Raw genomic sequence first — 12,749 nt, 5'->3', positions numbered from 1 at the left:
TGACTGTAGTACTTTTCTAAGTATGGGAAAGTGCAAGAATTTGAGTTCATAAAATTTTTTCCTGAAATATATCTAATCATCTAAGGGCCTGTTCTGCCTGTTTTCCCAAAGCACTGAGTGCGTCATGCTCTTCTTCATCCTGAATTCCTTTCAGGGTGTCCTGTAGGTCAGCAACTGCAGTGGCTACTGACTTGCTCCTTGTACAACTGGATGGTGGGCAACATTCTTTGCTTTACAGCGGTTTTATTACAAGTACTAACTCATTTAATCCACCCAAAACCTCTGAGGTAGGAACCAATGTATCCCCACTTTACAGATAGAGAAATTAAGGCACAGATGGGTAATGTAACTAGTGTTAGCTTACACAAAATGTTACTGGCAGAGCCAGGCGGTAAAAGTAAACCCAGGTATCTGTTCCACAGCCCCTTCTTGTAAGTGCTGTGCCACATCGGTCCATACATCTGTACTAATGAAGAGAAGGAGCATTATTTCTATTGACCTGAAACAAACAGACTGCCAAATACTTCTCCAGGAAAGATGGGTTTATTCTGCGATAAGCAAAGAATTACCCTTTAGGGTCTGCAACCATAGTGAGCCACAGCACAAGTCATGTGTCCCCCCCAGGGACATTGTTGTTCTCCTTACAACACTTGTAAGAAGAAAAGGAAGTTGGGAAGGCTATAAAAAACAAAGAGTCCATGGGTTTTCTTTGGCTGAGTCGTTGCCAGGAAAGAAGACAGGTCTTCTCCCTGTCAGCCTCTGCTAACGTCACAGAGTGTGAGAGTTCCCCCTTCCAGTATCCCAAGTCTATTTAATTGCGGTTTCTATTAATTTTTTTTTTACATTTCCCACAGAGCACAGCAGAGCTGAAGTTCAAATATTAGATCCATAGTCATTAAGAGCATAAAGCACCATCTATTCCAACCATTATCTTAAGCCCCAGAAAGTGACGCTCAGAGAGGGGTCTCCCCTGCAAGGTGATAACCAGCCCACCAGGCCAGAGCCGATGGAGACTCGTTTTCAGTTTCAGGCCCACTGACTCTTCTCTCTCTGGGGAGGTAGGTGAGAGGAGGGAGGAGTGTTTGCCATGGCCCCGCCCCCATCCTTGCCTTCCTCCAGAGCAGAGGTGGCCTGCTCGGCATTCCCTGGGACGTGCTGCAGCGATGGGGAAGGCAGGAGGAGATGAGACGTACTTCCAGAGGAGCAGTCTGTTCTGGGTCACCGTCATCACCCTCTCCTTTGGCTATTACACGGTAAGGGCAGCGGGCCCCGGGCAAGGCCATGCGAGGGGACAGAGTGCTGCCTTGAGCCACAAGATCCGCACCTACGACACGGAGAAGTCGCGCAGGCGCAATCGCGGCTCTCGAGTGCTCTAAGCCAGGGGACTAGACCCGGGAAGAAGACGCAGGCGCACCTGTCTGACCGCGCCTTCCGCCTGTGTTGAGATCTTGAGAAACCGGCTGCCCACGCTTTCCCTATATGAAGGCAGGGAATACTCCCCACCCCATGACTCGGTGTCTAGATCTTTCAAGGTGGTGGTGGCGAAGTCGAATGCCGGTGGGGCTGCTACCTCCTATTTCCGTACAGCCAAACCGCTGCCCTCGCTGGTCATGGTCCTGGGGCTGGTGTAGCGCGGGGTGCATCTGTTTTGGCCCGCCAGGCTCCCGTAGGGCGAGGGGCGCTGTTGGGGGGGGCGGGGTCTTGCGCTTGCGCGCCTGGCGCTTGCCTAGGTTATTGGCGTAAGCGGAAGGTCGGTGAGCTTGCAAGCTTTCTGCTTGAAAATGTACCTGTGTTTGCGTCCCCACGGTTACTAGGGCTTAGCCAGGTTTGAATAGAACTCAAGAAGAAGGAGGGAGGTCAAGTTGACGGACAGTTCTAGGCCTGCCAAGTCAGGATAGGGCTTCCAAAGCAGAATGTTTGAGCCAGTTGGAATTGCTTGGAAAATGGGGGTAAACCGCAAGGATGGGTAGAATTTAATGGGTAAGAAGAGTTTAGAGAGGATATACGTGTTATGACATAGATGTGGAATCATGAAGACAGAGAATCTCTACTGAGAGGAGCAGCGACTTTTGTTTGGCAGACAGAATTCATTTAAAGGATACAGGAAAGATACCCAGAAAAGTAGGTTGAGGACTAAATTGTGTAAGTCATTAATAACAGCAGTCAGCCAACCTGGGCACTAAATCTGATAACCACAGAGTTTCCTCAGCATAAATCTCCCACTAGAATCGCTTTCAGAAAATAGAAGTGAAGAACGGAAGCCCAGATGACTCAGTTCAGAGTCTCTTTGGTCTGTTACTTGTTCTTATAGAATCGGGATTGTTTAATAGCCTCGGTTAAAAATAGATTTAAGTGACCTAATAAGCATTCTGTGCTTCTGGTTCTCTTTCAGTGGGTGATCTTCTGGCCTGAGGCTATTCCTTATCAGAGCCTAGGGCCGCTGGGCCCCTTCACTCAGTACTTGCTGGAGCATCATCACACCCTCCTGCACAGCTGGTAAGGAGAGCTGCAGAAATGGGGTGTGGACCCTGCAGCTCCAGTGTCCCCGTAGACCTGGAAGGCCCCTGGTTGCCTTCTAAGAGTGGTGCTTGTTCACATGAAAGCACCTTTCTCTTGGGGGTTTCTGTGTTAGATTTCATCAGCAGAGAACCATCACCTTAAACTAGGCTGACTTTTGTTTCAGGTATTGGCTTGCGTGGCTGATTCACGTGGGAGAGTCCTTGTATGCCATTGTATTGTGCAAGTAAGTGTTTTTAATAGGTCTTTGTCGCTTTTCTCTTGGTATCTAATATAAGTTGAGAGTAGCCACATTTAAATAATTCATGCGCTTGTAGGCCGAGAACACTCTCAGGTAGAGTTGAATCCCCACACCTAATACTGAGCCTCTCTCAGTACCCAGAGGGAGTACTCAGTAAATAGTTAATGAATGAATTCGTTTGTGTTAATGAGTCAATTATTTAGTCATTTAATTTAGATGATTTTTCTTCTTTTTTTCAAAAGTCTTTGTATAGCCCCAACTAGAAGAAAAGATTAGGAGGCTGCCTTCTAGTTTGAAAAAGAGCTGTATTGACCTAGCCCAGTGATTCTCAGCCTAGTTTCACAACTGAATCACCTGAGGAGCTTTCTCAACATTCACTTCTCTGGTTTCCAGGCCCAGAGATCCTAATGTAGTAGCCTTGCTTCAGAGGTAGGAACATGTTATTTTTTCAAGGTCTGTAGGTGATTCTGGGATGCACTGCAAGCTAAAAGTCCTGCGACTAGACCCTGATCTACAGTTGCCAGTGCAGGATAATACAATGTGAGAGAACTGAAAAAGCTTTTCTTTACATTTAGACTTTATGTAAGCACACAGAAAGTATGGTGTAATGAAAGAGATGGTTATAGTAATGCCAGATTGCTTTGCAATTGATTATTTTTCTTCTGGTCAAGATTAATTACCACCTCTGTTTTTGTGGTATTACTTCTAAAAGTGGAAAATAAGATACTTTATTGTTTTAATAATAAAAGTAACGAATATTTCCTGGGTGCACACTATGTCAGACAAGTGCTAACTGATTTAAATAGATTATGTTCCTCCACCTTCTGCTTTATTAAACAAGCTGGACTTCGTAGGAGAGGAGGAGAAAGCAGCTTTATTTTTTCGCCCGTCTCCACTCCCCCAAGGATTACTGTCTGTCTCCCACCCTAGCCCTGGACGAAATCTGAAGCAGGTCCATAGATTTTCCAGTCACTATCTCATATTATCTGGTCACGTCCAGTCTATTCATTAAAACTATGAACTTTTATCTAATTCAGAACATCTGTTCTCCAGCTGGGGCTCAGCAGCCTGCTGTGGGGAAGAGGGGGTAGTTGATGTCTTCCCTCTCATTCCAGCTTTGTTCCCTGTTCACTAGCGACAGCTGCCTGTGGCCCCTTGGGGTGCTGGGAGTAGTTAGCGGAAGCAGAGCACAGTCTGCCTCGTGATCAGGCACCTGGGTGCTGTGGTGGTTGCATACCCATTGTTGACTCTTTCTCTCCAAAGGAGCCTTGGTGGATTTTTGAGAAACCGCCCATCACTAGGGATCTCCCTTCTGCAGTTCCCTTGATGGTTCCTTCAGACCTCAGTCAGTATGTCACTTGCAGTTTTCCCTTAGGATCTGTAATGGGGGTTGTGGTGGGGGGCAGTTTCTCTTTTATTGAGATCTCTTCTACCCTTTAGTTAGGCCTCTGGGGCGGGGTTGCTTTTAAGCTCACCCATGCCAGTGCCCTTCCACAAGACCTGCAAGGCTCACGATGACAGCTTCCTTATCCGTCCAGCAGGATAAATCTGCAAGTGCGTGCAGTTCCCTGGGCAGCCATGTACCAGTAGTTAAACGTCTGAGTTAGATATTAAGCCTCCCTCAAATTACTGGGGACTCTTGCCGGGCTGAGTGGTTCCATTGAAGCTGTTCTTTGGGTTGACTTGGGATAGGAAGTGCCGCAGCACTAATACCTCTTTGTAACGGCCTCTTCAGGCTCTCAGTGAGAGCTTAGCTCGGAGGTGTGTGGTCCAGCCCTCCACATTTTAGTGTTGGAGTACTTTACACCTATTTTGTTGTCATCATTTGGAGCCTCTAATGAAAACGAAAAGACTCAGATTGAACATCCTGCTCTCAAGTTCTTTGATAGGCAGTGGGAGAAGAGGCATAGAGAGGTTAGGGCACTATTCTCACATTCCTGAAATCATTTCTTTATGGCCTAACGTGTTGCAGTGTATCATTGGTGACTGTAAACCAGAATGAATGTTCCTTTTGACTTATGAACGAATACGTTTAAGTGAAAGAACCATGAAGACATGTAGAACAATTGGAAGCCCTACCCCACATCCCACTATCCAGCAATAAAAAGAAATTGATGAATTCCATTTAATCAGACATAAGACCTGACTGAACCAATTCGACTTTATAGCCACCATATCTATATACATATAGATATAAACTCTTGTATAACTTTTTTCTGTTGTCATATATGCCTGTTTTCCTGTGTCTCTACCTATAAATTTACCTCATTTCATTAGTACACAGTATTCTATTATATAGATGTGCCTTAATGTATTTAACAAATCCTCCTTCTGACAGACTTTTAAGCCTCTAGTTTTGGGTTTTTTTTTTTTTTGACTATTATAAATAATGCTGCGTAAACGTGAATTTCTTGTACATCCTGGCTCACTTTCATATATATTTCATTTTTCTATTGTTTGGTGGTGGAATGTATGAAGATAGTTGATTCTACTGACCTCACACCCAGTGACCTTGATACATTCATTTTTTAGTTCTAACAGTTCATCTGTTCATCTAATAGTTCATCATTAATAATTTAAAAGATTCATTTTTTCTAGGTACACAATTGTCTCTAGAAATAAAGACAGTTTTATTTCTTCCTTTCAATTCTGTATACCTTTTATTTATGTTTTTTCCCTCGTTGCACTGGCTAGTACGTCCAGTCCAGTGTCAACCAGAAGTGGTGACAGTAGGCATCCTGGCCTTGTTCCTAATCAAAGGGAAAGCTTTCAGCATTCTGCCTTGTGTTTTCCCTAGAGTTGTATAGACCTCCTCTGTCAGAATAAAGAAGTTCCCTTCTCCTTCTAAGTTTTCTGAGAACTTGTATTGAGAATGGATCTTGAAATTTATCAAATGCTTTTTCTGCATTTATTAAGATGATCGTGTAATTTTTCTCCTTTAATCTGTTAGTGTAGAAAATTATATATCTTTACATATATTTTTAAAAATTTTGTTTTAAATTAAAAGGCATCCACATGAGACTTATTTATATACAGATGAGACTGTAGCAAACCATTCCCTTCATCTGGGCCATTTTCTTTTGAGCTTGGTGTTCAGCAGTTTCGTTTGAATGGCTGTATAAACAGGTATTTATTATTACCATGTGCCAGGCCCTTTACTAATCACTTTGGATAACTTATCTCAAAAATCATCTCACAACTTGGTGAGATAAATACCATTATTCCTATTTTTCAGACGAAAAAACTGATTCTGAGAGAGAGTGATTTGCCCAAGGTCAAGCTGGTAGTTGGCCAAGCTAGATTTACATCTGGTCCAAAACACTTGCTTTGAAGCCATCCCAGTGCTTTCTAACCCTATATGCTCATCAAAATCACGTGAGAAACAGTTTCATAATACCATGTCCTAGGCAGTAGCCAGATTGCTTCCCAGGGAAGAGTGTACCATTCTAAATGCACAAGAAAAACGAAAATCAATGAACTAGGCATTCAAGTTAATAAGCTGGGGGAGAGCACAAAATAAGCCCCATGAAAATAGATAGAAGGAATACGTTTTTAAAAAACTAGAAGACAATAACATTAAAATCCTGGTGGATAAATTTTTCTCTTTTTTTAGGTCTAAAGGCATCACGAATAGTTGGACTCAACTCCTCTGGTTCCTGCAGACGTTCCTTTTTGGGATGGCATCTCTCTATTACTTGATTGATTACAGACCGAGACGCCATAAACAAACTTAAAAAAGATATCCAAAAAAAACTGAATCACTGTTTTGTACACTTGAAACTAATATAATATTGTAAACCAACTATACTTCAATTTTAAAAAAGAGAGAAAATATAGCATATAAAGTTCCTAGGAGATGAAAAAGATGTTCAAAAGCTTTCTCTATACTGACATTCAGCCTCACCTTTTTTGGGGGGTGCTGTGTTTACTTGATCTTTCTAGAAAGTTACGACCCTCTAGTTATTCACTGTTTTCTTCATCTGCTCTGGTTAAACTTGAGTAGATAGTAGGAAAAGATTTTAGCTTCCCAGTTCTGCAGACTAACCTATTTGGCAGAGGGCTTCCAGCTACCTTCTTGCGGTCCTTGGCTGTGTTGGCATTCTCCCTGTCACCTGGTTTAAGCCACATACTAAGTTTGCTTGTTGGGATATCTTTGCTCCTACCTTCTGATTAAAACACCTTACCCTTACCACCACCATCTTATCAGCTCTCCTTTCCCCCAATTTTTTTTCCACCCACCTGGATCAAAATAGGGTGACACTTCCATAACACATCAGTTCCACCCACATTTGTTAGACACCTGTGAGGCGGGATCTTCTCCTTTCAGGCTTCCATTTCAGATTATGGAGAAAGATGAGGAAGACAAGCAAGTGCCTGGAATGGGGCGGCCCAAGAGGTGACACAGAGGCACAGAGGACATCCTGGGAACCAAGAAGGAACGACTGGGGAATGCTTTCTCTGCTGCTGCCAGCCAGAAGTGATGCTTCCCTCCACTCGGACCCTCCGACATAGCGCTCTGTACGTGCAGGATCTGATGTCCACCTTCAAGTCAGGACCACATCTTAAGACAGCTTCGTTTTTTCCTCTAGCACCTGGCCCATTGCCTCACACACAGGTGTTCTCTCAGTGTTTACCGAACAAAGGAGGGAAACTCTGATTTCACTTTGCACTTGTTCAGCATCATTCCAATTTTTATCTGAAAACTGCAGAACCCATTCAGTGTACCCCTGCATCAGAGAAAAGCGCAGGACTGCCCTTGACTGGTACTGCCATGTTTCTGTGGGTCCCCTGGTGGGAAACCCGTACCTTTTTCACACTTTCCTATTCCTGGTCACTTTTTCCAGACACTGTAGATGACTCCCTCCAGTTCTGACTCACTCAGCCATTCCTGTTCTAGAGAGTCTACACTATGGGTTCTCCAACTAGTTACTACCTCTCTCATTCACCTGGTTATAACTTAACTACTGACTGGTTGGGGCAGGAGGGTTACTGACTCACCTCAAGGAGGCTTTAGGGCTCCTTTCCTGGAGGACCCCCTGCTTGTTCACTAGGGACTAGACCTTATTTTCCTTCCATGACACAGTAGGTCATGTTATTTGTTTTAAGCAAACACTTATGAGAAACAGCCCCCCTCCCCCCAAAAAAGAGGCCTCAAGTAAAAGCACAACCATGAAAGATGATAGACTATGAATTGGTTTTGGTGGAAATCAACTTCTACACATAAATCCCAGTCTTTCCCTCTGTTTCTCTTGTGATTAAGGGGTTATTATTAATGGTGCCAAGGATAATATGGCAGATTACTGAATGAAATGTATTAACTTGAATAAAATGTTGTGAATTGTGTCTCCAATCAGATGCTTTTTTTGGTCAGTTTTTTTTTTTTTTTTTTTTTTTTTAATAAATTTATTTATTTATGGCTGCGTTGGGTCTTCGTTGCTGTGCACAGGCTTTCTCTAGTTGTGGTGAATGGGGGCTACTCTTCACTGCAGTGCGTGGGCTTCTCATTGCGGTGGCTTCTCTTGCTGTGGAGCACAGGCTCCAGGCACACGGGCTTCAGTAGTTGTGGCACACAGGCTCAGTAGTTGTGGCACACAGGCTTAGTTGCTCTGCGGCATGTGGGATCTTCCCAGACCTGGGCTCGAACCCGTGTCCTCTGCATTGGCAGGCAGATTCTTAACCACCGTGCCACCAGGGAAGTCCCTGGTCAGTTTTGATAGTATTGTCACACATTTGATTCTACTCTTTCTCAAAAAGACTCTATTCTGGAACTTTGTAGCAGGGATTTTTTTTTCACTGATAAAGAAATGCAGAATGCCCTAGTTGTAGGACATATGGTCTTCCTTACGTTTCTAGAGCTGTCTATAGTCCACTTAACTCCTCCACATACACCAAGTTGTGGGTGGACATAAACATCTCCTTTCATTGCAATATTGGCCTCCTGTTTCCACTACATTTCATTCAGTGTTTGATGTAGTCTGCAGCAAGTGAAAGGAGTACTCTGATTTTTTTTAAATGCCAAAAGTATAAAATGCTGTTATCTTATTTGGGGTATTATCATGGCCTAGAGCAAAATAAGATCTTAGCAAACAGTGCGGGTCATTCATTTTATAGACCCATAAGCTGCATCCCATGGAGGTGAGGTAACACACAGAGGCCAGACTAACTGGATCTCATGTTCTGCCTCTTCCTCCCCAACAGTCCAGGACCCTAGAAGTAAGTCTAAAGCAAAAAACAAAAAGAGACAGCTTTGTGTTGCAGTCACAGTGGTGATACAGGGGAAACATCTATGTTGAGTTTGGATGAGAAAAGGCCAGAGGCATCTTGTTGGAAACAACCATGGAGGGCAAACAGACTAAAACCCCAAATATATCAAGGGCAAGTATAGTTTGGGAAGGACAAAAAAAGCAAGCCCCAATGGCGGGAACAAAAACAGAAAACTAATGACCTCACAACCTAAAAACAGGCCAGATTTATAAACTAACACTATTTCCTATATTCAACATGTTTATGAGTCCATTGCAATCCAACTCCAAACGTTTTCTAAGCCATGGTTTTAAAACAAGTCTTGAGTTTAAGAGGCTATACTCTAGATGTGTAAAGAGCTTCTTTAGCAAAACAACTTGCCATCTGGGAGCCTGTACGTATTTACATGGAGGGCCTGAAAACACCAAAGAAACGTTGGAGAACCTGCCTTTAAGGTTAGAGCACGGAATGCAATCACAATGTTGCTCAGGGCCCTTGCTGGAAGCTTGTTAACTAAATCTCTTAGTTGAGCAGTCTGGGTTGTAAATATCATTTTCCTTTCCTTCTTATCAGCACAGACAAAAAAGAATCTAGGGCACCTGAGTAATATATTTGTAAGTCTATGAGACCCTTCTCTCTGCAAGGCTCCTTGTCCACATCGAATTGAAAACTATGGTTCCTTTTTTCTCAGCGTTGGACAATGAGAGTGTGTACTTATCATTTCACATTTCTCTTTATGAAGATTATAGTCTGATTCCACGGTGGACACTTGAAAATCCTATCCAAAATACTGTATTTGCAATTCTATCCACAAACATTTTAAGATGGCTCTTAAGGGACTTCCCTGGTGGCACAGTGGTTAAGAATCCTCCTGCCAATGCAGGGGACACGGGTTCAAGCCCTGGTCTGGGAAGATCCCACATGCCACGGAGCAACTAAGCCCATGTGCCAAAACTACTGAGCCTGTGCTCTAGAGCCGGTGAACCACAACTACTGAAGCCCACGTGCCAGAACTACTGAAGCCCGTGCACCTAGAGCCTGTGCTCCGCAACAAGCCACTGCAGTGAGAAGCCCGCACACTGCAACAAAGAGTAGCCCCCGCTCACCGCAACTAGAGAAAGGCCATGCGCAGCAAGAAAGACCCAACGCAGCCAAAAATAAATAACTATAAAATAAAATAAATTTATTAAAAAAAAAGATGGCTCTTAAGCTTTCTGAATAGGATTGAGTATACTAATTGCTACATTTCTGTTTATAGTAAGGCATAAAGTTGGACTGTGGAAAATACCTTTGGTGTACTAATACTGTTCGGGGAAATATTCATGAAAGAACTTTTACTTTTTCCTGTACCAAGACATTGCACTGGCTGTTTGTAGTAAATAAAAAATTACTCAATATGAATTGTCACTAAAATTGAAATCTTGACATTGCTGTAAATAAAAGAGAGGAGTGACATCTATAATATAGAGAAATGTTCCCTGACCCTCGGACATGGAAGGACCACCCTCGCAATACAAATCTTCTTAAGCAATAATAACTATGAAATGCCACACCTGGTTAGTTTGTTCATTATATTTTTCTCTAATACATATGAGAATAAAGCATACTTTACATCGATACCTAAAATCACCACGCATACTAATGCTACATGCAGCACACCATTAATAATCAAAAAGTGTTCCACTATCCACTGAGACTGAAGTTGGGATTTACCTGGCTTCAGACACAGGATTTTAGGCAAGTCTGTCACCTTCCTGGACCTCAATTTCATCATGAAAAAGAATAAGAATAATTTTACATTGTGGCTGGGATGAAGATAAAATAGTAAATTTAAATGAAATCATCTATGTAAACCAACTTTGTAAACTGTAACATTAATCAAGAGTATAGCTTTTACTGGAAGGTTGGTCATGGGTGATGATGTATCCTGGATTTCTCAAACTTGACGGTGCAGATGGATTCTGTGAGATCTTGTGAAAATTCAGGCTCTGATTCAGTGAGTGTGGAGCGGGTCCAAGATTCTGCACATCCAGTAAGCTCCCTGGTGATCTTCAGACCACTTTGAGTAGTAAGATTTTTAGAGAAAATTTAGAATAAGAACCCAAATGGTTTGACCCTGATTTCGTGAGGCTTGGGGTTGATTTCTAGACATGACAACATGTTTGTGTCAATAAGAAGCACAGCTAAACACCCTCACTGGGAGCTCAGCACTCAGTGTAAACAATCCTTGGAGTCCTGACAACTGGCGAAAAGCACAGCTGTGGGGCTAAAAATGCTATGAATACAACAAAACAGAAACAGACTCACAGGTATAGAGAACAAACTAGTGATCACCGGTGGGGAGAGGGAAAGGGGGAGGGACAAGATGGGATGGGGAATTAAAAGGTATAAACTACTATATAAAATAGATAAGCTACAAGGGTATATTGTACAGCACAAGAAATATAGCCAGTACCTTATAATAACTTTAAATGGAGTATAATCTATAAAAATTTTGAATCATTATGTTGTACACCTGAAACTAATATATATTGTAAATCAAGTATACTTGGATTTTCAAAAAAAGAATTTTTAAAAAGCTGATGAAAGTAGCCAATTGGCATATCTGCATACTCCTCCCTCCTTGAGAATAAAAGTTTGGGATTGAGGTCTTTTGAAAGTAAAAAAGAACTCAATATTTTTCAAATATTTATTTTTATTCTAGACACCAATATGAAATACCTAACATCCACAACTCTTTGAGGTAACAATTTAAAGTTGAGGACACTGAGGGGAGATCCCTGCCCAAATGGCTGACCAGCTCAGGCCACTGACTCCTTCTCCCAAGATCAAACTTGAAGAAACAGTAGACACATGAGAGAAGTATGAATTCCTAAAACCAAAGGGAAAATGTAGGGAATGTTCCCGCCCACCATCCTGGACAGAAGACTAGAATTGGTGTAGAGGTGGAGAAAGGGGAGCCTTGGGCAGCAGGGAGAACTAGTTTGATGGGGAACTTTTCATCTTCTGTTCTTGTCTCTCCCTCAAATTGAGCAGACAGTTATGGGCCTGACCCTTCAGCACAGAAGTGGGCAGTAGCAGGGTCCATGGCAGCTTCTCCTGATATTAGCAACACAAAGCCCCACTGGGTGATGGGGGAGAGTTCATGAAAACAGGCTGACAGCCCTCAGGCAATCACTCCCCTATACTCCCAATCAAATCACAAGGATTGTGGACTACATTGTTATTTCTTCCTAAAGGTTCAAAAGTGAAAACCTCAGGCAAAAGAGTGACCAATGGAATGGTATCAAACAGGGACTCTTTAAGGGTTCTGTGGTTCCTGAATTCTCATCTTTAAATCACTGATTTCAGTGTAGACTAGGGCCTGGCCTTAGCCCTCCCCCAATGCATTATCAGACCTGCTGGTTGATGCCCCAAGGGAAAACAAGATCACAAGCCCAAAGCACCGGGCAGCAGAGAATGACAAGCATAAGCTGAGCCACACCTGTCATCTGAAACAGAAGTGTTGGAACATAAGGACCCGGAATCTAAAAACCCTCTTTAAGTAGGACATAAGGAGTTAATAAGAGAATATGTTAGCAATATGATATACAAATAAGAAATCACACACAAAAAAGAACTAGGTGAAAATATTAGGCATGAAAAATAAAATAGTTGAAATAAAGAACCTATTAAATGAAAATCGAACAAGTGAAATAGAATGGATGTAGCTGAAGAAAGAATTTGTAGACTCAAACTTGTGGATGTC

General features: G+C 42.6%; 1 protein-coding gene across 1 annotated transcript; it reads left to right on the top strand.

Annotated features, from left to right (window-relative positions):
• Positions 1 to 588: 588 nt before the first annotated feature.
• Positions 589 to 8,108, top strand: TMEM254 (transmembrane protein 254). Its single transcript, XM_032608500.1, has 4 exons — positions 589 to 1,253; positions 2,393 to 2,496; positions 2,684 to 2,743; positions 6,372 to 8,108. The coding sequence occupies exons 1-4, from the start codon at positions 1,164 to 1,166 to the stop codon at positions 6,490 to 6,492; spliced, it is 375 nt and encodes a 124-aa protein (XP_032464391.1). The 5' UTR covers positions 589 to 1,163; the 3' UTR covers positions 6,493 to 8,108.
• The last annotated feature ends 4,641 nt before the right edge of the window (positions 8,109 to 12,749 follow it).

This window comes from Phocoena sinus, chromosome 16, assembly GCF_008692025.1.
Source record: "Phocoena sinus isolate mPhoSin1 chromosome 16, mPhoSin1.pri, whole genome shotgun sequence".
Classification (NCBI taxonomy): Eukaryota; Metazoa; Chordata; class Mammalia; order Artiodactyla; family Phocoenidae; genus Phocoena; species Phocoena sinus.
Note: the sequence above shows the minus strand (reverse complement) of the source record. Positions and strands in the feature narration are given on the sequence as shown.